The sequence below is a fragment of the Narcine bancroftii genome, chromosome 3, assembly GCF_036971445.1.
Source record: "Narcine bancroftii isolate sNarBan1 chromosome 3, sNarBan1.hap1, whole genome shotgun sequence".
Taxonomy (NCBI): Eukaryota; Metazoa; Chordata; class Chondrichthyes; order Torpediniformes; family Narcinidae; genus Narcine; species Narcine bancroftii.
This window is the reverse complement of record NC_091471.1, coordinates 156,137,548-156,162,539: the sequence shown is the minus strand read 5'-3', so window position 1 is coordinate 156,162,539 and position 24,992 is coordinate 156,137,548. Positions and strand designations below refer to the sequence as shown.

The window sequence follows — 24,992 nt, the reverse complement described above, 5'->3', positions numbered from 1 at the left end:
CTGTGTATCCAGTTATATTGTATCATACGTAACCTCGTATTTATTGTATTTCTCATCGTTCCAGAGCATAACTTCTCCCATGTTTCCTTCTTTATCTTTATATTTAAATCTTGTTCCCATTTTTGTTTAGTTTTACCATTTGTTTCCTCATTCTCCTTTTCTTGCAGTTTAATATACATATTTGTTATAAATCTTTTGATTGTCATTGTATCTGTAATCACATATTCAAAGTTACTTCCCTCTGGTAACCTCAGACTACTTCCTAATTTGTCCTTCAAGTAGGATCTCAATTGGTAATATGCCAACACTGTATCTTGATTTATATTATATTTATCGTTCATTTGTTCAAAGGATAATAATCTATTTCCTGAAAAACAATTTTCTATTCTTTTGATCCTTTTTTTCTCCCATTCTTTAAAGGAAAGGTTATCTATTGTAAAAGGGAGTAACTGATTTTGCGTCATTATTAGTTTTGGTAATTGGTAATTTGATTTATTCCTTTCTACATGAATCTTCTTCCAAATATTGAGCAGATGATGTAATACTGGAGAACTCCTACGTTGTACCAATTTTTCATCCCATTTATATAATATGTGTTCAGGTATCTTTTCCCCTATTTTATCTAATTCTAATCTAGTCCAATCTGGCTTTTCCCTTGTTTGATAAAAATCTGATAGGTATCTTAATTGTGCGGCTCTATAATAATTTTTAAAGTTTGGCAATTGTAAACCTCCTTGTTTATACCATTGTGTTAATTTATCTAGTGCTATCCTCGGTTTCCCCCCTTTCCATAAAAATTTCCTTATTATTTTCTTTAACTCCTTGAAGAATTTCTCTGTCAAGTGTATTGGCAATGCCTGAAATAGGTATAGTATCCTTGGGAAAATGTTCATTTTAATAAAGTTTATCCTTCCTATTAGTGTTAGTGGTAAATCTTTCCAATGCTCTAAATCACCCTGTAATTTTTTCATTAGTGGATAATAATTGAGTTTATATAGATGGCCAAGATTTTTATTTATTTGTATACTTAGGTATCTTATTGCTTGCATTTGCCATCTGAATGGTGATTCCTTCTTAAATTTTGAGAAATCCGCATTATTCATTAGCATTGCTTCACTTTTATTTAGTTTAATCTTGTAACCCGACACTTCTCCATATTCCTTCAATTTCCTATGTAATTCTTTTATTGATATTTCTGGTTCTGTTAAGTATACTATAACATCGTCCACAAATAAACTGATTTTATATTCCTTGTCTTTTATTTTTATCCCTTTTATATTATTTTCTGTTCTTATCAATTCTGCTAGTGGTTCTATAGCTAACGCGAACAATAAGGGTGATAGTGGGCATCCCTGCCTTGTTGATCTGCTTAAATTAAATTGCTTTGATATATATCCATTTACTGTCACTTTCGCCAATGGCCCCTTATATAATGCTTTAATCCAATTAATATACTTCTCTGGTAAACTGAATTTTTGCAATACTTTGAATAAATAATTCCATTCTACTCTGTCAAAGGCCTTCTCTGCGTCTAAAGCAACTGCTACTGTTGGTGCTTTACTACCTTCTACTGCATGAATTAAGTTAATAAATTTACAAATATTGTCTGTTGTCCGCCTTTTTTTAATAAATCCAGTTTGGTCTAGATTTACCATTTTAGGAACATAATCTGCTAATCTGTTTGCTAATAGTTTAGCTATTATCTTATAATCTGTGTTAAGTAATGATATTGGTCTATATGATGCTGGTGCGAGTGGATCTTTCCCTTGCTTTGGTATTACTGTAATTATTGCTGTTTTACATGAATCTGGTAAGCTTTGTGTTTTGTCAATCTGGTTGATTACTTCCAGGAGGGGAGGAATTAATAAATCTTTAAATGTTTTATAGAATTCTATTGGGAATCCATCCTCTCCTGGTGTTTTATTATTTGGTTTTTATTAATTCTATTAATTTTTATTATCTCTTGTATTTCTACTATTTCAAATGGTTCTGTTAATTTATTTTGTTCCTCTATTTGTAATTTTGGTAGTTCAATTTTAGTTAAAAATTCATCTATTTTGCCTTCTTTCCCTTCGTTTTCAGTTTGGTATAATTGTTCATAGGATTCTCTAAAGTTTTCATTAATCTCCGTTGGATTATATGTGATTTGTTTGTCTTTTTTCCTTGATGCCAATACCATTTTCTTAGCTTGTTCTGTCTTGAGCTGCCATGCTAGAATTTTATGCGTTTTTTCCCCTAGTTCATAATATTTCTGTTTTGTCTTCATTATGTTCTTCTCCACCTTATACGTTTGTAGTGTTTCATATTTTATTTTTTTATCTGCCAATTCTCTTCTTTTAGTTGTATCTTCCTTCACTGCTAATTCTTTTTCTATATTTACTATTTCCCTTTCCAACTGCTGTTTCCTGATTGTAGTCCTTCTTCATCTTGGTTACATAACTTATTATTTGCCCTCTGATGAACGCTTTCATTGCGTCCCATAGTATAAACTTATCTTTCACTGATTCCGTATTTATTTCAAAGTACATTTTAATTTGCCTTTCAATGAATTCTCTAAAATCCTGCCTTTTAAGTAGCATGGAGTTTAATCTCCATCTATACATTCTTGGAGGGATGTCCTCTAACTCTATTGTCAATATCAAGGGCGAATGGTCCGATAATATTCTAGCTTTATATTCTGTTTTTCTTACTCTATCTTGCATACTAGCTGATAACAGAAATAGGTCTATTCTTGAGTATGTTTTATGTCTACCCGAATAATATGAATATTCCTTTTCCTTTGGGTGTTGTTTCCTCCATATATCCAAAAGTTGCATTTCTTGCATCGATTTAATTATAAATTTGGTTACTTTGTTCTTTCTGTTAATTTTTTTCCCAGTTTTATCCATATTTGAATCCAAATTAAGGTTGAACTCCCCTCCTATTAATATGTTCCCTTGCGTATCTGCTATCTTCAAAAAAATATCTTGCATAAACTTTTGATCTTCTTCGTTAGGTGAATATACATTGAGTAGATTCCAAAACTCCGAATATATCTGACATTTTATCATTACATATCTCCCTGCTGGATCTATTATTTCCTCTTCCATTTTAATTGGTACATTTTTACTGATTAATATAGCTACTCCTCTTGCTTTTGAATTATACGACGCTGCTGTTACATGTCCTACCCAATCTTGCCCTTGCCGGGCAACCACATCTCCCCTCTCCATTTGGATTTGCGAATTCACTCGCAAGCGTCAGCTGATTTTGCAGTGACCGTAACTCCTCCCCACCCAGCCCCCCCCGGAAAAGATTTCAATTTTCATATATAACAAAGGTCACTCTTAATTCCCTCCTTATTCCCTCTATTCCCTTTCATTCCCTTATTAATTCTTATCTATACTCTATATATTTTCCTCTAAATACGGATACACTCATGTATAAACATATATACATACACATCTATATATACCCATATACACACATACATATAGATCGTGGTCATTTTTACTCTCATTACATGTCTTCATCTCTCTGCTTGTCTTGTAGTTGTTCTGCAAATTTTCGTGCTTCCTCTGGATCTGAGAATAGTCTGTTTTGTTGCCCTGGAATAACTATTTTAAGTACTGCTGGGTACTTTAACATAAATTTATATCCTTTTTTTCCATAAGATTGTTTTTCCTCTTCTTCAGGAGTTCAAAACTTATGTCTGGATAGAAAATTTTTTTTTGACCTTTGTATTCCAGTGGCTTTTTGTCTTCTTATTTTCTTCATTGCTTTCTCCAATATATTTTCTCTTGTATATCTTAAAAATTTTACTAAAATGGATCTTGGTTTTTGCTGCAGTTGTGGTTTTGGGGCTAATGTTCTATGTGGCCTCTCTATTTCCATTTCTTCCTGTAATTCTGGTCTTCCTAGGACCCTGGGGATCCAATCTTTTATAAATTCTCTCATATTCTTGCCTTCTTCATCTTCCTTAAGGCCCACTATCTTTATATTATTTCTTCTATTATAGTTTTCCATTATATCTATCTTCTGAGCTAACAGCTCATGTGCCTCTAACTTTTTTTATTAGATTCTTCTAATTTCTCTTTTAAGTCCTCTACTTCCATTTCTATGATTATTTCTCGTTCTTCCACATTATCCACTCTTTTTCCCATCTCTGATATGACCATTTCTATTTTATTCATTTTTTCTTCTGCACTCTTAATTCTTCTTTTTATCTCATTAAATTCTTGTAATTGCCATTCTTTCACTGATTCCATATATTCTTTAAAAAAGATATATCCATTGTCTTGCCTTTCTTTTCTTCTTCCATTTCTTTCTGTTCTTCTTCTTCTTCCTCTGGGTTGACCATCTGTTGTTTCCTTGTTTTCTTTTTACCCTCTTCTTTCTTGTTGTCGTTATTTTCTATGTTCTGCACCTGTTGCAGTGTTGTAGCTGTCACTCTCAGCTGTGGAGATCGACTCCGCAGTTGTTCCCCCCCTCCCGTCAGTGTGTTTTTTTTCATGCGCATTGTGCATGAGCGAGGAGTCGCGGTTGCACACTTTTACTCGGCTCTGCGAGCCATTTTTGTAGTCCCGAGCCCGGGACTTCCACTGACCTGAGGGAGCGGGCTTCTCTCTCCGCGGCGGGCCTCCTCGGACAGGTAAGGCCTTCACCTTCTTCTTCCGATGTTCTTTCATCTTCTCTTCTTCCCGTTGTTTTCGACTTTTCTCTCTTCGCTGCCATTTTCTTCTCACCTTTATTTTTACTTTGTTTTAATTTTTACTCTTGTACCTTTGTGTTTTGTGCGTTCTTTTTTCAACTTTTCCGGAGAGGGCTGGAATTCCCTGACCGGTCACTACTCCATCACGTGACTCTTCCAAGTTCAGGTTCGCGTAACGTGCGGGAGAAGAATGCCACAGGTCTGCCCTTTTGATTAAGGGTTCCTGCCAAGGCACAATCTGAAGCATCAGTTTCCACTTGGAATGGGACATTCTTCTTTTGCCGGGGGGGAGACGGTGGTGAATGTCTGCCAAGCTGCCTGTCTCCCCTCTGGCGAGCCTTGCTGTACTAACATTAGCATTATCACTACTGTTAAGGACACTCCCCTTGGATACAACTGTATATGCACCTCTTGTCTTTCATTATTGTACCATGAGTTTCTGCTAATAAAAGCCATGTTTATTGTTTGACCATATTGTCTTTGTCTACTTCATCAACTGGCACTTCAATTTTATTAGCAGAAACTCATGGTACAATAATGAAAGACAAGAGGTGAATACACAGTTATATCCAAGGGGAGTGTCCTTAACAGTAGAGATAATGCACAGCCAATGTTAGTACAGAAAGGCTCGCCAGAGGGGAGACAGGCAGCTTGGCAGACATTCACCACTGTCTCCCCCCCGGCAAAAGAAGAATGTCCCATTCCAAGTGGAAACTGATGCTTCACATTCACCACAGATTAAATATTGTTACTTCCATAGCATGAAAACCCCCTCTCTTGACAATCGATGACAGACAGTAGGTTCTGAACTCACAGGAATCAATACTACAACACAGTTAGCGTAATGGTTAGCACAAGGCTATTGCAGCACAAGCGACACAGGTTCTTATCCACCCTGTTCTATTAAGAGTGGTGGACTTAGATTCATATTTTGCAGCTTGTAGCATGGTTTCATGGAGTCCAATGTGTATAAACAACACTTTCCAAGTTCTAGTATTACCCAATTCAAAACATGTAATCTTCAAGGAAATGTGAGTGACGATATTCCAAATTACTATCTTATTAATCCAATAAACCAAACTTGGTAGATGCAGCTTTAAGTAGCTTTAATTTGTTGATAAAACAGATAAATATTTTGCATAACTTCATATTAAGATTTTCATAACAATAAATAAACCATATAATGATAGAACGATATTCAACTTTAAACAGATACAAGTACATGAAATTAAGACAAAATAAGATGAATTAAGATAAATTCAAAGAAAACTATCCCTAGCTTATGTCCTTCATAATTCTTCAAAGAATAAGATTCAAGCTCTTGGTCTGCTCAGATATTATGACATATGATGTCATAATCACTATTGTTACACTACAAACGATACTTTCTCAAAGGGATAGGCACAACATTAACAAAAGAATTTTTAAAAACACAAGGTTTTAACCTTTACAACGCGAATAGAGAAATTGTCTGCTCAAATTACATTCAGCTTCCACTTTCTTACTGCCTCTGATCTTAATAGAATAGGCCTGTATGGACGGAGATCAAACTTCAACAGCCTCACTGCCATTAACAAAAATACGAATTAAAATTCCAACAGTTCATCATTTCTTCTCTATAAAATGTTTTTTTTCCAAAACAGAAAACCAGTTTCAACCCAGAGCACAGTGGAACCATGCAATAACGCGATAGTTTGGGTCCAAAAATATACATTGCAAAAATAGCAGGGTTGTGCTAAATCGGGGTTCACGAAAAACAGCAGTTTAAAAAAAATAAATAACACGTACAATACCTGTATTTATAATCATCTTTTCATTTCTTACAATTAGCATGTTATTTCTGAAAAAAAAATCGAGTGTTCATTCCCTGAACACAGCCTGTCACTGGCAGCAAGCAAAATCCAAAATGCATCGGAACTGGAGGATTTTTATGCGGTCCACATCCTGTATCTCCAGCAAACATAGGCCAACCTCGATACTCAATGGCTTCAGATATTTTGGGGTTGGGGTGGAGTCTCCTCATTATCATCCTCCTGTGGTTCAGGAATAGTGCTATAGTAACATTACGGACAAACTCAGAGTCCGTCAGGTGCTCATATATTGGGCATTCATCATCTGCAGAGTACCACTGGTGTAAATGCTCTTTGCTAATTTGAAACAGCCTCTCTGCCTCACGCACCTCTTCATCTGTGAAGCTGCAGAATTCTTGCTCAACATCATAGTCTTCATCTTCCTTGGTGGATTGTTGTGATGGAAAGGCTGGACCCAGATCCTTCTCCCAGCATTTGGACCCAGATCCTTCTCCCAGCATTTGGACCCAGATCCTTCTCCCAGCATTTGGACCCAGATCCTTCTCCCAGCATTTGGACCCAGATCCTTCTCCCAGCATTTGGACCCAGATCCTTCTCCCAGCATTTGGACCCAGATCCTTCTCCCAGCATTTGGACCCAGATCCTTCTCCCAGCATTTGGACCCAGATCCTTCTCCCAGCATTTGGACCCAGATCCTTCTCCCAGCATTTGGACCCAGATCCTTCTCCCAGCATTTGGACCCAGATCCTTCTCCCAGCATTTGGACCCAGATCCTTCTCCCAGCATTTGGACCCAGATCCTTCTCCCAGCATTTGGACCCAGATCCTTCTCCCAGCATTTGGACCCAGATCCTTCTCCCAGCATTTGGACCCAGATCCTTCTCCCAGCATTTGGACCCAGATCCTTCTCCCAGCATTTGGACCCAGATCCTTCTCCCAGCATTTGGACCCAGATCCTTCTCCCAGCATTTGGACCCAGATCCTTCTCCCAGCATTTGGACCCAGATCCTTCTCCCAGCATTTGGACCCAGATCCTTCTCCCAGCATTTGGACCCAGATCCTTCTCCCAGCATTTGGACCCAGATCCTTCTCCCAGCATTTGGACCCAGATCCTTCTCCCAGCATTTGGACCCAGATCCTTCTCCCAGCATTTGGACCCAGATCCTTCTCCCAGCATTTGGACCCAGATCCTTCTCCCAGCATTTGGACCCAGATCCTTCTCCCAGCATTTGGACCCAGATCCTTCTCCCAGCATTTGGACCCAGATCCTTCTCCCAGCATTTGGACCCAGATCCTTCTCCCAGCATTTGGACCCAGATCCTTCTCCCAGCATTTGGACCCAGATCCTTCTCCCAGCATTTGGACCCAGATCCTTCTCCCAGCATTTGGACCCAGATCCTTCTCCCAGCATTTGGACCCAGATCCTTCTCCCAGCATTTGGACCCAGATCCTTCTCCCAGCATTTGGACCCAGATCCTTCTCCCAGCATTTGGACCCAGATCCTTCTCCCAGCATTTGGACCCAGATCCTTCTCCCAGCATTTGGACCCAGATCCTTCTCCCAGCATTTGGACCCAGATCCTTCTCCCAGCATTTGGACCCAGATCCTTCTCCCAGCATTTGGACCCAGATCCTTCTCCCAGCATTTGGACCCAGATCCTTCTCCCAGCATTTTTCCCCACACACGAGGAGCTGACTGCTGCCCAGTCTTCCCACCCAAGTGGCAAACTTCCTTCATGTTCCTGCTTTTCAGATGGTCTTCTAGCATTGTTGATTTGTCTACAATTCTACAATTGTAGGATTGTTCAATTCTGTCAATGTCGCTATTATATTCCCACACTCGCTATAACTTGCTGACGCATCTTTCCCATGGCACTATAAATTGTGCACGTTCTTTCAATGCCATTATTATATTCCCACACCTGCTATAAATTGCCGGTTTGACTTTCCCATGCCCGCTACAAATTGTGCGTGTACTTTCAACATATAAAAATATTCTTGTATAGCGCGTACATGCATATAATGCGCGGGGGTGGGGGGGGGGGGGGGGGGGTTTGTAAAATATGCATATAATACATATTCTCTCCGAAAGCCCAAAACATTAAATGGTTTATCTTTTTACAGATACTGCCTTACCTGCTGGATGCTTTTAAACATTTGCTATACTGTATTTGTTTTCTGGATCTAATTTGGTCTCACTGTAACACTTCACCACATCCTTCTATATATGTGGGTGGAAAGAAAGCCACTGTTTTAATTGTACCCAATTGACTCATTATGTGCACAGTTTCATAACTCCAAAGGAAATGGGCCAATGACAATTTTTCTCACGCAAAATATTTCAGTAACAATTGGCTCTAGAGCAGTGATTTTCATCCTTCCCTTCCCACCCACATACCACCTTAAGCAATCCCTTACTAATTACAGAGCACCGATGGCATAGGGATTACTTAAGGTGGTATGTGAATGGAAAGAAAAAGGTGGCGAACCACTGATTTAGGATGAAAGGTGAAATGTTGAAGGTGAACATTAGATGGAACTTCATCACTCAGAGAGTGGTGAGACACTGGAACAAGCTGCCAATGGAAGTGGTGAATGTGGGTTCAATTTCAACATTTAAGAGAAATTTGGATAGGTAAATGGATTGGAAGGCTATGGTCTGGATGAAGATCAATGGGACTACAAGGAATAATAGTTCAGCATGGACTAGATGAGCCGACAGGCATGCTTGTGTGCTGAAGTGTTTATTAATTCTATCCCATTACATTTTATTTTGTTATTGGTACTTTTTTCCTTCTTTCCAAGTTGCATCATCTCACATTTACTGATACTAAAATACACGTTAACAGCCAACTTAACCAATATTCTAAAGATACTAACATTTATCATCATTAATCTTAATGCCATCAACTGTTCCCATGATTTTTTCTGTTTTAATATTAAAAATTTGCCCTCCACCAGTCCTCTGCCATCACCACACATTCTATTTAGCTTATATATAAAACAATATTCACAGATGTGATGCACAACCTGATATTTTATAGACTTTTTCATTATTTTCTTTCTAATTAATCTGTTTGTCAAAAGTTGAGATTAAGTTACTATTTAATTAGCTCTCTATGTTTCACTGGGATTACTCCTACTTGCATTTCCTTTCATTATTTGTCTCTGGAGCTCTTGCTTAAGGATTCTTAGGAACATCACTTTGGTTTCTTGCTTTTGGTTTTAAAACCCTCCCCCGTATTGTTTGTATTCTATCACCTACACATTCTAAGGTTCAAGGTTTAATTTAATTATCACGCGATATTAAAAATGTAATTTATGTCTGTTGCAAGGCAGAGTTGCCATTAATATTGCCTAGTGCTCCTTACAGTTCAAGAAAAGGAGAAGCAAAAGGAAGTCCCTTCAGAGGCACTGAGTGTCTGTTAATTTACCTCAAGGCCTTCAATGCCAGAGGCCCTTCAAGAGCATTTCTTGCCATGAGAACCCTCTCAAATCCTGGCTCCAATACCTGGTTCTCATGACCCAGTCTCCAGCACACGCGGGTCCCCTGACCACGTCACCAGCAGCCTGTATGGGTCGCTCAGCCACTGCTGGTCTGTTGCTGTGGTCAACATCCTGTCAGGTCATCTCCTCAACTGGGGAGGGGTGGGGGTGTTATCAGCCCCTTTCACATTTGCAAGTGATCCCAGGAATTAAACACTAATCGCCCTTTAAAGTGCCTAGTGTGAAAGCAAAATCATCTCAACACCATCGTCAGGTGACATCAACTCATGCCGGGGATTGACAGCCTCAACCTCTAGTACAATCACCAGACACCAGTGTTGCAATCAGGCAAGTGTAAAATGGGTAATTTTATGGGCATTGTGGGATTGAAATGATCCAAGTTTTTGCATGAGTGCAGGAACATGAAGGAAGAGATTAAAATGAAGGTATAAACTTTGCTGTAGTGGACAATTTTTTAAACAGTGTAGGAAAATTGGTAGCGTTATAGTGCACAATTTATAAAGACCATGAGGAAAAAGCAATGGTGGACTTGATTTCCCAGAATGCTGGGCGGCACAGACACCCCTCCAAGAATGCCCGTGCATGCATTCAGGCATCTCTGCCATGGCATTCTGGGAGGGCAGGTCCACCATCGCTTTTTCCTCCATGGTATTTATAAATTGTATGCAATAGTGCTACCAATTTTCCAACCCTGTTTAAAAATTATCTGCTATTGCTAGAACTTTCCCATGGTCCCTTATAAAGGTTTATATTCAGTTGGCACAACAACAATAGGGGCTGAAGGGGTCACACTGTGCTGTACATAAAGCTTATTTATATTATAATTAGGCATGATTAATTTGTTCAAATGTAAAATCATAATATATTGATCAGGATATAGTGCAGGCCCACCATCACTCAATGTGTCATGATGTCACCAGTAGGAGGTAGACAATCCTAACCCTGGGGATGGCTCCTTGCAAGTGTGAAAGTGTTCAGTGTCCCAATTACAAGTGGTTGAGTTAAAAGTTAAACCCCCATTCCTATCCCAGGACACTGAAAGGCCAATTTAGTGGGATGCAAGTGTGAAAGGGGCTATCCTTGTTTCTGGTGCCCTGCACCAGTCCACTGCTCCCCCCAGAGTCTGCAACCCCTCAAGGTCACTTCAGAGCATAGGTGCTGCCATCCTGGGCACAGGCCTTGCAGTTCCAAAATTTTACTTAGAACATTGGCTCCTTTTACAGGCCAATTAAAACCAGAACTCAGCCACCAGCATTAAGCCTGGACGGTTGAAACCTTTGGAGCAGCACTGTGTCTCTACTATCCCAGATCTGCAGCAGTGGCACCATTTAGATTCAATTTTAATTTTAGCTCTTAATAAACATTGTATATGATTGCAGGATTAAAATATCCACCCAAATGTTCAATGCAATTTTAAATATTCTTTACATTGACTGCTAAACTCAATGCAAAAGAATTGAAATGACAAATAAATACCCACTCCCATGCCCAAAGGTTTGAAGCACATGTCATGACTCAAACAAAAACATTAAACAGAAATCAATAGGCAAACCAAAAATGCTGAAAGTTAGCAGAATGCATTGTACTCTATTGATTTAATTTTTAAATAGAGGTACAGTAGAAATAATGTGATTCCTTTCATCTAAACAGCAGTGTAGTCTGAGCCATGTTACTCTTTTAATGACTGGATGCCAGAAATGAAATAGGGGGAAAAAAAATTGAAATCTGTTAAATTAAAAATCACATAAAGCTGATCTTCTAACCAGAAAAATTAAGGAAAGTGATTTCCAATAGTAGATATTTCAATAAAGAATACAAAATGCCCTGATTAAAGAGTTCACCACATGCATTTTTCTACATAAAACAGGAAAGTTTCTTATGGACAGGCAAAATGCATCACAAAGACTGCTTTGCTCTCACTCAGATGTTGAAAAGGCATTAATATAGAAAACTATTTGCATACCTCCAAATCCTGGGGCAGCTGTTGTAGCAGTAGTTCCAAAACTGAAACCAGTCGTTGCTGTTGTTTTAGCCCCAAATGAGCCAAAAGAAAATCCAGTGGTTCCTGAAAAGGACATACTCATTATTGCAGAAACATAGCTATGCATTTTCCTGTACAGAGCAAAATGTAGGACCTGAAAACAGGCAGTGATTCCATGCCAAAGTCATACTTAAGGCTTCAAGAAATCTGAAATGTGCTGGACAAAAAAACAGTTTCTACTATGGTGACATTACAATGTCACCCTTCCACCAAGGTCAACTGAAATTAAATACAACATAGACTGGGGGCAGGCAAGCTTTTACCACGCATGGGCTGGATGGTGTGTCAGTGGTTGAAAGGCGAGCTGCTCTGATGCCATCAGTAATTTTAAAAATAGTAATTTCAATTATTTCTTGCCTGAGGTCTCTTGGCTAATGACAATAACTAGGGGACGCCATCTTTAAATTCAAGATGGCAGTGCACCACTGACCTTCTGCAACAATAGAAGGTTAAAAAAACTGCTGCGTTTATTCTGCATAAAATAAGTTTTTGAACTTGCTTTACCTCAGCAATCAATCCCCTGCGCGGTAAGGATTAAACCAGGGTGAATCGGGACAGTTTCTTTTCAATGTTCCCCTCCTTCCCTCCCCTTATTGCAGCTCGGCTTTTTCTGCTTCCCACCGTGCTTTCTCCATTCTCAAAATGCGCCCACTCATGCTGAATGAAGTGAAAAATTTATGGCACGGTGTGTGGGTCAGGCTTGCTGTGGTTTTTCAAAGTGATTTTCTCCAGCAGGGCCAGGCTCAGACAGTCTGTGTTGCTGCCCGCCAAAGCCATGGCAGCCGCCTGCCTATCCTTTCTACTGCTAGTCACCCTGCCAAAGAGTTGGCTGCGGCGCGTGTGAACGCTGTTGGCCTGTGGCACAGGGAAAAATTCTGCATTCGGTTGCAGGCCGGATCAATTTGGATCTGGCCCACAGGCCATAGGTTGCCTACTCCTGACATAAACCAATGGCAGTCTATTCCCACTCCACACCGAACTGTTTCAGATAATTTCTAAAACAATCTTTAATCAAGAATTGAACTCTTATACATTTTCATAGTTCTAATGAAATTTCCACACAAAATAATTGAACTGAATTATAAATTATCACCATATTGAAATATGGTGAAAAAAATTGTTTTGTGCTATCATAACAAGTCAATCCATGCTCAACTACAAGAGATAGTGAAAAATAAAAGTGCAGAGTATAGTGTTACCAAGAAAATTTTCAGTTAAAACACTGCAGGACAGATCAGGATGATTAAAAGTCTGGTAACAAAAGAAAATAATTTTTTCTTGAACCTGGAGGTGCGCATTTTCAAACTCAACATCTTCTGCACAATGAGAAGATTATGTGATAGGGGTAGGATGATTTTTAATGAATATGTTGGCTGCTCCCCCAAGGCAGCAGGAAGTGCAGACAGTGAAAATGGAGAAGAGATTGGTTTGCATTGAGGCTTGAGTAGTGTGATGGATTATGTTATATTTCATATTGTATACAGATAGGTTTTAAAAGGAGATAAAATGTGGGATTTTTTTTATACTGTAGATCACAAGCAAATACAAACACTTCAAAATAGATCTCATTTAAAATGCAAGAGCTTGGCTCAAGCCAGACAGTTCAGGCTCCGAGTGCCTTGGCAAAAACTTTGAAGAATGCCTATAAGGATTTCAGAAGGTGTTAATTGGACATGCTGTGGAGTAATGGATTATTGTTTTGGAAAGCAACAGATGAATGGTCTCAGAAGATTGGGTCCGGTGCTACACTCTTGTGGAAAAACCCCATTTTGAAGATGGGTTATGAATTTTTAGTTTAGCCTGGTCAAAGCCCTTGTGGTCCGTACAAGAGGAGAGGTCTGGCTGCATAATGTTTCACTTGAAATAAGGGAAACAAAAAGGAACTTTGTGGTGACCTGAAAGAAAGGTCATCATCTGGGAAACCCTGATGGAGCAGTTTCTTTGGCGAGACACTGAAGTGGCTGATCGGAAGGATTCAGTTTGTGTCCGACGAGCAACAAATCTCTCTGTGAAAACTGATAAGAACCTTCCTGAGCAGTAACCATTTACTTTACAAACACCAAATCCAGGTGAAATTCATAAATGTTGAATTCTTTGCATAGTATAAGAATTTCCTGATACCGGGGGGGGGGGGCGTGGCAAAATGGCGTAAGGATCAGACGTGCCTTCCAGTCCTCTCCTGACTCTATCTTATTGTTTTGTCTAGAAATGCCCATTAAAATTCTTTAAAAGTTTAGATAATTTCAATGCTGTTAATTTAACTTATGATGGTACAATTGGTGGAAAAGAGCAAAAAAAAAACGACAACAGATCATCAAAAAACTACATTTTCCAAAAGTTCAAGTTTTGGAGCCTACCTACAGGAAAGACACCGGGACTCAGCGTGAAATGGATCCCAGGAGAGAGGTAAAGTGTTCGGATGTAGAGCTCTATGTTACATCGGTAGAGCCCCCTAAAGAGGGCACCAAACAGCCTTTAGAACAAAGAGTTACTCAAAGGCATTTGTCAGCTATAGAGGTGGCACTGCAAACTGCATCTCTTGAAATACAAGAACCTATACAACTTGATGTACTGGGAGAATTTAATACATTATGGACTGGGTAAAACCCCGGCCAGCGTCCTCCAGTCATTGCTGGAGAGGCTGTGGCTGGGGTTTCCACACGCAGTCATACTACAAGGAAGGCAACCAGAATGAAGGAAGGAATAGAAGATCCTTTAGAGAAGAAGCAGGAATCTGTTGAGCCAAAATCTCTTCCAATTGAAAAGATTTTTGTGAATCTTGAATCTAAATTATCTTATACAATGCAGGGATTATTCAAGATTATGACTGAACTTGGTACTAGGTTTAATACTTTGGTGAAAATACATTCTCAACAGATGGCTGAGTTTGGAGCTTTTAAGCTTGAAGTGAGAGATAAATTTAATTCGTGTGAAGAAGATATAGACGAAATACGGGATCAAGTTTTTGATGTGACCAAAATGATTGAAGATTTACAAACTCAAAATAAAAATTTGGTGAAAAAGATTGATTTTTTGGAAAACCAATCCAGACGGAACAATATAAAGATTATTGGTTTGCCTGAAGGTATGGAGGGACCAGACCCAAGAAAATTTTTTACTGAATGGATTCCGCAGGTGTTGGGTCAAGAACATTTCTCGGAAGGTATAATACTAGAACGTGCTCACAGAGCCTTGCGTAGAAGACCTATTTCAGGTCAAAGTCCAAGACCTGTTTTGGTTCGTTGCTTGAATTATTACGACAGAGAAATAATTTTATGAGTGGCTATTAGAAATGCACAACAGAGAAAATCACCCTTGATGATTCAAAATAATCGAGTTTTCTTCTATGTCAAGAAGTTATGTTCCAACGACGGGAATTTAATCCTGCTAAAGAGTTGTTGTGGAAGAAAGGTTATAAGGCAACCTTTAGATATCCAGCTGTTTTGAAGGTTTTTCAAGATGGTTGCCAACCAAAGTTCTTTGATTATCCAAAGGAAGCTATAGCATTTGCTCAAGAGCTGCCAATTACTCAGTTTCAACAGAGACATAGTCCACCGCAATCTCTAAGGAGACAAGAGATGGAAGAAAAGAGCCGTGCTCCAAGAAGGAGATGGAAGAAAAGAGCCGTGCTCCAAGAAGGAGATGGAAGAAAAGAGCCGTGCTCCAAGAAGTTTAATGGTGACTCGGCAGTTGGAGCTGATTAAAAGAAGAGTTGTCCTTTTTTTTCCTAATGTGCTTTTTTAAAAAAAGGGATATTAAATGATGATGATGTTAGTTTAAGATGAAGTGAGAGTTGGGGGAAAGAACTGGATAGGCACTATTTCCTGAAAGTCATCTGCTACGTGTGAGTTATCTCACACCCATTTTTTTTGGGAGTTACCTCATTGCGCGGTTTAGACGGGAAGGGGTATTTTTAACCTCCTACCCATTTTTTTTTTCCTTTTTTTTGTATTATTAGATTAAAGAGTGAAGGGTTTTTTTTTGTTTAAATATAAAAAAGCATAAGAAAGTATTTGATTGTTTAAAAAACTAAAAATTGATGTGGTTTTTTTTGTAAAGTTTATTCAGTAGATAAGGAATATCTGAAATTTAAATGTGAATGGGATGGATAAGTTTTTTTAATATATTTTTTCTTTAACTTTAAGGTGAAAGGAGTGGTAATTCTGGTGTTTATTATTTTGCTATTTTAGTTATAGAACTAAGGGAATAATGGTGAAAGTTATAAATTGAATTGTACAATTCTTAATGAGGCTTGAATTTTGTTTGTGGTTTATGCTCCATTTGTTGAAGATATAGATTTCGTTGTAGATGTGTTATCTGAATTTTAACGTAATGATTGGGGATATTTAAATGTGGTATTGGAGCTTTTATTGGATAACTATTCAAGAGTAAAAGGGAAAAATGGTGGAAGAGTACTAAAATTGAATTGTACAATGCTTAATGAGGTTTGAATTTTGTTTTAAGATGGTGGTTTATGTGACTAATATGATGATAGATGTGAAGTTAGTTGATATTTGGTGAAGGTTTATCTCTATAGAGAAAGTTTTTTTTTCATCTTTTTTTTCATGCTACAATTTTTTTTTAAGAATTGATTATTGTTTAAGAATTTTTGATAATGTTACTAACTTTACTAATTTTTTATATTAAGTTTGAGTTAAATATATGTTTCATCTTAACTCCGTTTGTTAAATATATGCATTTAAGTTTGATTTAAATGTTTTTTAACTCTGATATCTTAGTATTAATTACTTTTCTTTTTGTTAGTATTTTAATCGGTTTTGTTTTTTTGTAAGTGGGTTTTTTTTCTCACATATATTATTAACTTTATTAATTCTTTATTCTTTATTTTGGGGAAAGGGGGGGTTGGACTAATTTAAGTTGGGTTATTAATGTGTAATAATTATTGGGGTGGGTATAGTTTATTTAGATTACTGATATTGTATTGTAATTTTATTATTTTATTCTTAATTTTTTTTATGTAATCCTATATGTTATTCATGTTATAAAATTTTAAATAAAGTTTAAAAAAAAAAGAATTTCCTGATACCAGTGAATTTGGAGGAGTGAGGTGAGATTGGACTGTGAATCAAATAACTCTTCTGAACTAACACACACACACATTACATACATGTGTGCTTACTATTAGAAGGGGGTTAAGTTAATAGAATAAGTTAAAGTTTGATCCTGCTTTCATGTTTAAAGATAATTAAAAGCAACTTTTGTTTAAGTAACCATTTGTCTTGGTGAATTTCTATTGATGGTGGGTTTGGGGTCCTCTGGGCCCATAACATTTTGGGAGCTCGTCTTTTTGGATTGAAAATTGGAATTTTGGGATCTTAAACTTTGAGTTTTTGTGATTTATTAGTTAATTGGTTTTTCAAACCTAATTTAAAGCTTGTGGGTATGGAAAACAGCAGTAATGGATGTTAGTACATTTTTGTCACAACCATCACCAATGGAGCTGTAGAGAAAGAGAAAAGAGGAACTGATGGCTGTTTCTAAGGCATTAAAGCTGACTGATGTCAAGCATTGGATGAGGAAAATACAAATATTATATCGGTGAGGGAAAATTTGTTGAGAAAGAATTTTCTGGAGGATAGATCTGTTGAATTACAATTGGAATTGGAGAAATTGAGGGTGGAAGAAGAAAGAGAGAAAATTAACTTTGAGTTGCAGAGACAATGAGTTAGAGGAAACTGAAAAACAGAGGAAATATGAGTTAGAAGTAGCTGAAAAACAGAGGGACAATAATGAAAGACAAAAAAAATATGGCTTGCAACAGATTGAAAGGGACAAACAGTTTCAATTAGAGAAATTTAAAATTGAGATGGAGGGAGATAAAAGAATCAAGGCCGTAACTCCTGGGGAGAGGTTTCTGGGTAGTAGAGAGGTAAATTTAGTTCCTCCTTTTGATGAGGGAGATATAGATACATATTTTCAGCTTTTTGAAAAGGTTGCTGAGATCAAGATGGCCAAATGAAAAATGGCCTCTTATGCTCTAAAGTGCATTAAAGGGAAGAGCATAAAGGTAAGTTTGATAACAGAGCAAGTGGCAAATTACTGTTAAACAAGCAATATTGAAAGCTCACGAGTTGGTTCCAGAAGCAAATAGACAAAAATTTAGGAGTTTGGTGAAAACATGGAATCGATCTTGTATGAATTTTGCTCTGAGAAAATCTGTATGTTTTGACCGCTGGTGCACCTCAAAAGAAATAAATAATGATTCTGACAGATTGAGAGAATTGATATTAATTGAGGAAATCAAAATGTGTGTTCCAAATGAGATTAAATTATACCTGGATGAGAGAGATGTGGGGATGTGGCAGCAAATGGCTAGATTAGCAGATGAATATGCCCCAATTCACAAAAACAAATTTCAGAACAGTAACCCTGTTCAGAGGGTTAATGTGGAACAGGTTAGTAAGCCTGTTCAGAGGGTTAATGTGGAACAGGTTAGTAAGCCTGTTCAGAGGGTTAATGTGGAACAGGTTAGTAAGCCTGTTCAGAGGGTTAATGTGGAACAGGTTAGTAAGCCTGTTCAGAGGGTTAATGTGGAACAGGTTAGCAAGCCTGTTCAGAGGGTTAATGTGGAACAGGTTAGCAAGCCTGTTCAGAGGGTTAATGTGGAACAGGTTAGTAAGCCTGTTCAGAGGGTTAATGTGGAACAGGTTAGTAAGCCTGTTCAGAGGGTTAATGTGGAACAGGTTAGTAAGCCTGTTCAGAGGGTTAATGTGGAACAGGTTAGTAAGCCAGTTCAGAGGTTTAATGTGGAGCAGACTAGTAAGCCTGAAATTAAGTCTGGGGAGAATGTTAAGAGAAAAGATGAAGGTAAGATGGGAAAGGACAGAACTTCTAGATTTGTATGTCATTTTTGTAAGAAACCTGGTCACGTTCTTGGGAATTGTTTAGTATTGAAAAGGAGATGAGAAAAGAAGCGTGTATTCAGATAGTTAAATTTAAGGAGAGCACATATTCCATGCCTGGTAAGGGTGTCATGCATGTTTTCAAACCTTTTGTGTTTGAGGGCTTGGTTTCAGTAAAGGAAGGAGAATCACAGGTTCCAGTTAAAATTCTAAGAGATACTGGGGCTGCTCAGTCACTGTTATTGGAGAATGTTTTAACTCTTCATCAAAAGACTGACCGGGAGACTACTTTGATTAGAGGTGCTGAAGGTAAGGTAGAGTCAATATCTCTTCACAGCTTAGTGCTGAATTCAGAATTAGTTAAAAGGAACCGGTTGTAGTCGGAGTTATTTCAAAGTTACCCATGCAAGGAGTCTCATTTTTATTAGGGAATGATTTGGCAGAGGATAAAGTTGGGTCAGTTTTGAGATTAACAAATCAGCCTAATAAGGATGAGGTTGAAGAGGATTGTGAGATATATCCTGCATGTGCTGTAACAAGATCTTTGTCTAAGAAAATTATGAGAGTTGATGAAGATCCGGTTGATAGAGACTTGCCCAGTGCTTCTGAAATATTTTTGAAAGAGCAGGGTAATTGTGAGAGTAAGGATTTCTCTTTGTCAAGGAATGAGTTAATTCAGCAACAGATGACAGATACAGATCTTACTGACTAAAGGGACAAAGCAGTAAGTGAATAGGAGATTAAAGAAATGGCCTATGGATATTACTTGAGGGGTGAATTGTTAATGAATCCTTATTTTGAGGATAAGGGTAGTGGATAACAGTCTGTATTAGAGATGTTAGTCGTTGACAATTTTGAGGAAGTTATGGATCATAAGATTATGAAAACAGAATCTTGTGAGGGTAACGTTAAAGAACCCATGATTCCTGTGCACCTGTCTAACTCAGCCATTTAGAAAATTGGAATGAAAGATTAGGCCATCTTAAGCCAGAAGAACAGATGCAATTGAAAGAACTAATTTTTAAATATACAAATTTGTTTCCTGATGTGCCAAAAGGGACATCAGTGATTTATCATGATTTTGATGTGGGAGAGGCAAGTCCCATAAATCAACACCTATATAGAATAAACATTCAGAAGAGTAAAATTATGCATCATGAGTTGGAATACATGTTGAAAAATTATATTATTAGACCTTTGATCTCAGATTGGAGTTCTCCTTGTATTCGGGTACCGAAACCAGATGAAACTGTTAGGTTATGTACAGATTACAGGATGGTTAATTCAGTAACTAAAACAGATGCTTACCCTATTCAGATCACTGTATTGATAAAATTGGGAGAGCTAAATTTCTTACTAAGGTGGATTTGTTGAAAGATTACTGGTATGTTCCTCTGAGAGGAAATAATATTTTGGTTTTTGTAACTCCATCTTGTTTATACAAGTACAATGTGTTACCTTTTGGCATGAAAAATGCCCCTGCAACATTCCAAAGGATGATTAATTTGGTAATCCAAGGGTTGACGCATAAAGATGCTAATGTTGATGACTTGGTCACAAAAAGTGACACATGGGAAGAACATCTGAGGGAATTGGACAAATTATTTGCAAAATTATCCAAAGCAAACTTAACTGTTAATTTAGCTAAAAGAGAAATTGGACATGCCTCTGTGACATACTTAGGTTCTGTAGTTTGTCATGGCAAAGTTGCACCTATTCAAGCTACAGTGAATGCAATTTCTGATTTCCTATTCCCAATGGCAAGAAAGCTGTGAGAAGCTTTTGAGAAATGGCAGGATATTATAGGAAATGTTGCAGAAATTTTGCTGAAGTTGCTCTTCCTTTAATCAATCTTTTGAAGAAAGGGGAGAAATTTGTGCGGAATGAAGTTTGTCAGAGAGCTTTAGAAAATTTAAAGGAGATGCTATGCCATGACCCTGTTTTAAAATCTCCTGATTTTGAAAGACCATTTTCTTTAGCAGTGGATGCCAGTGAGGACAGCAGGTGCAGTTTTCACAAAAACATGTTGAAATTAACCATCCAGTTTTCAAAAAAATTCAATGTTCATCAAAGGAACTATTCCACTATTGAGAAGGAACTGTTGTCTATAATACTTGCTCTGCAGGATTTTGACGTACATCTCGGTACCACTCATGAACCAACTGTGATATTTACTGACCACAATCCTCTGGTGTTTTTAAATAAAATAAAGAATAAAAACAGAAGATTGTTAAACTAGAGTTTAATATTGAAACAATATAATGTGATAGTAGATTATTTGACAAGATGTTAAAATTGATTATGTATCGAAATATATACTTTCCATATTGGGTTACAGTGTTATAGTGCGAGAGAGAGAGCGCAAGAATGTACAGTTCAGCACCAGCCGCTGGGACAGGAACATGACAAGCTGGCAAACTTGTGGAAACCCCACTTTGAAGGCAGGTTGTGAATTCTTAGTTCAGCCTGGTCAAAGCCCTTGTGGTCCATACGAGAGATCTGGCTGCATAATGTTTCACTTGAAATAAGTAAAACTAAAAGGAACTCTGTGGTGACCTGAAAGAAAGAGGTTATCATCTGGAAAACCCTGATGGGGCAGTTTCTTCAGCAAAACACTGAAGTGGCTGATCGGAAGGAATCTCTCTCTAAAAACCAACAAGAACCTATCTGAGTGTTTTGAGAATGGGAATGCTCTTCACATATAACCATTGTGACAAATTCAAGCTCAAATACAATTATAATTTTAATCAAAACCAAAGCAAAAATAGCACACCAATTTTAACGTTAAAGTCAGTGCTTTCAACATCACATTTGAAAAAGAATTAAAAAGTCAAATACAAACTTCAAATTTAGTTGATTTTAAGTTTTTTTTACATTGTTAAATAGTCTGCAAATATAATTTTGTAACTTGCAAAATTTTTAAACTGATGTTCCCAATTTATAAATAATTTTAACATTTGGTCATTATTTGGCAATCCCTTTTTAGTTAAAAAGTATACAAATATAGCAAATCTTTGCAGAAACCATTCAACAAACTACAATTTATCCAAACATTTATTCTGCAAGAAAATGCACCTGCTTTCTCATCAAATTCTGAGCCCAAAAGGATACAAGGATCTGGGAATGACTCTTAGTAATTTTTTGATGAATGGTTATTGAAGGCTCTAAAACAAAGTAGCCCTATCACCAAAAGCATGATCAAACTTGCTTTAAATTGATTTCCATCAGTCCTCTGCAGACTGATAAAAAGGATCAAATTACCCACAAAATTAGCAGCAAGCAAGGCCAAATGGCATAGTGCTTAGAAGAGTAAGGGCACAATCATCCATATGGGTTCAAAACTTTCCCCATATTATACCCTTCCACAAATTTTTCAACAATTCCATTTCCACTGCTTTTTAAAGGGAGAGTTCAGAAGACTCAGAGCCCTCTGAGAAAAGATTAATCTCATCTCTTTCCTAAATGGGAAATCCATTATTGTTTAAATGGGGACTCCTATTTCTAGATTTTCCCGCAAAAGGAAGCATTCTTTCCTCTTTCAACAGGTCAAGATGGTCTCTTCACTTCCAATTGTGACCTCAATCAAATCATAAGGAGTCTTTATTACCCTGAAAGGTAACAGTTTTTGTGCAGATTTGTCAATTTGTCACTGGCATTGAGGTAAATGTAAAAACACAGATAGCATTATTTTAGTTTGAAGACCCTTCTGTTAACAAGATGGAAAGGGATTTATGCAGGGTATTTGATAAAATGATTTGAAGAGAGAGAGAAAGTCCAATGACATTTATGGTTTAACACATATTGATAATTTAATTTATGCCTCAAAAGCCACCTCTTTCAAAAACTCTGGGATTTATATGAACCAGATCCTTGACATTTATCAATTTTAAACATGAACTACTCCAGTAGTTTTTCTTTACTAATTCAGTAAAACGCTAATAATCCAGCATCCAATTATTCAGAAAATCTGGCTCACTCTCATTTGGCATGAGAATCAAGGGTCCAGTGGGCAAGCCAGGTGAGTGGCCAAAGGAAGATTCATGAACACAGGGTCTGGAGTACAGCAAGGGCAGTAGTCCAGACTGTGGAATGACAGCACTGAAGTCCAAAACACCAGGACTCAGGATTATGGGTAGGTTTACACCCATTTGCGTGTTGGACAAGCACTTGCGTGTTACCCATTTCCTTTAAACTCACCAGCTTCACTGGAAAACTCTACTGTGTCACATGTTCTGAGAAACATTCTGTGAGTCCAGTTAATCTGCTAGTCAGGTGCTATAACAGTCCCAACAGTGCCAGACTATCAGTGTTTTTTTGTATTGGTTTCTTTCATTTCCTCATTTGCATTGGATCCAATAATTTCTTCATTACTTCTGTAAGCTGATCGGTGTCTTCTTCCATGAATATACATGCAAAGCATTTGTTTAATTCCACTAGATTTTCCTTACTCTCCATTATAAATACTCCTCTCCCTATCAACACATCAAACTCCTTTCCTTGGCCCTTCTTTTTACATCCAAGGCCTGTTTTTAATGTTTCTCACTAGTTTGTACAATGTACATTTTCTAATTCTTTATTAATGCCTTGGTTAACCTTTGCCAAATTCTAAAATGTTCCTAATGAGTAGATTCCCTTATTTTTCAATTATTTACTTTCCTTATATTTGGCACTGATTTTAATTTCTACTGTAAACCATGGTTGGCTCACTTTTCCTATTGTATTTTCCTCTGAAATAAAAGATTTGTTGTAAATCATGTATGGATTTGTATGTAAGCAATCACTTCATCATATCCTTTAATAAGTTTCCCCATCTACCAACTTTTTATTCTGGACTTGAGACGGAAACCCATTTTCAGATTGAACTGCATCACTTTAAATTTATAAACAAAGAAATAATCCTTTCTCACGCACAGTACAAGATCTGAAATAGCATATTCAGAGTTTTCTCAATCTCATCTATGAGTCAATTTCATATGCTTTCCTTTCATCGTGTACATTTATTAGCCCAAGCTCAGTGCATTACTTCTTTTACATGCATCATTTATACCAGTACCTACATCAGCAAAATCACACGAAAATACTGGAGGAACTCAGCCAGTCTTTCAGCATCCATAAAAATCAAATATATATTGGTGACATTTCAGGCCTCAGCCCTTCTCGAAGGAATAAGCAGAATGAGCAAGAAGCAGGGAATCTCAGAATTCAGACGCTGCTTGTGCAAAAGGAGAAAGGAGACAGGGAAGGAAGAGACAGAGCTGTGTGGAAGAAGTGAGGGAGAGATTGGAGGGGAGGGGTTTAATGAAAGCCAGCGAAGACAATATTAATGCCATACTGTTGGAGGGTGCCCAGTTAGAAGGGGTGTTGTTCCTCCAATTTGTGGATAGTCTCAGTCTGGCATCACACCAACATCATAGCTGCAAATCTGAAAAACTTAATAAATATTTTCTGCTTCATAACTCAAATCCTAATCGTCAACTTCTAATCTTACTTTCTCCGAAAGCTCTGCCCTCCACTCTCTCTCCACACAATCCTAACCTCACCATAAACTCGCAGGCACCTCCTCCTACTTACCCCTTTCATAGGACCCCACCACAGCTCATCAAGCCATCATCTCCAACCTCATCACCTCTGGTTACCTTCCTCCCACGTCCACTCATTGGCTCCCATCCCCACACTTTTCGTTTCTACCTTCTATCCAAGATACAGCAACTCAACCACCCAGGTAGGCCCATTGTTTCTGCTTGTTCTTGCACCACCAAACTAGTTTCATCTTACTTGACTATCTTTTCTCCCTGGTCCAATCCCTTCCCACCTACATCCATGATACCTCACATGCCCTCCATCTCTTCAATGACTTCAGATGCCCCAATCTGGATCACCTCATCTTCATGATGGATGTCCAATCCCTTTGTACCTCATCCCAATACAGAAGCTCTTTTTTTTTTTTTAATTTTTCACACTATGAACCATACTAACCAAAATACACACAAACATTTCCCTCTTGAATATACACAGTGCCATTTTCTCCCCTTTTTCCCCCCTCCCTTCCCTCCCTTCTTCACACCCCCTCCCCACTCACTAA

At 37.8% G+C, this 24,992-nt stretch overlaps 1 protein-coding gene across 3 annotated transcripts in view; it reads right to left on the bottom strand.

Moving 5' to 3' along the window:
• The window catches only part of nup54 (nucleoporin 54), an 83,500-nt gene that overhangs the window by 31,457 nt on the left and 27,051 nt on the right, over positions 1 to 24,992 (bottom strand). For 2 of the 3 annotated variants that reach the window (XM_069925497.1, XM_069925496.1), the window contains one exon: positions 11,970 to 12,071. In XM_069925497.1, coding sequence (XP_069781598.1) covers positions 11,970 to 12,071 — 102 coding nt within the window. Of the gene's footprint in view, positions 1 to 11,969; positions 12,072 to 23,107; positions 23,169 to 24,992 lie in introns of those variants that run through there. The other variant, XM_069925495.1, reaches the window with a different exon arrangement.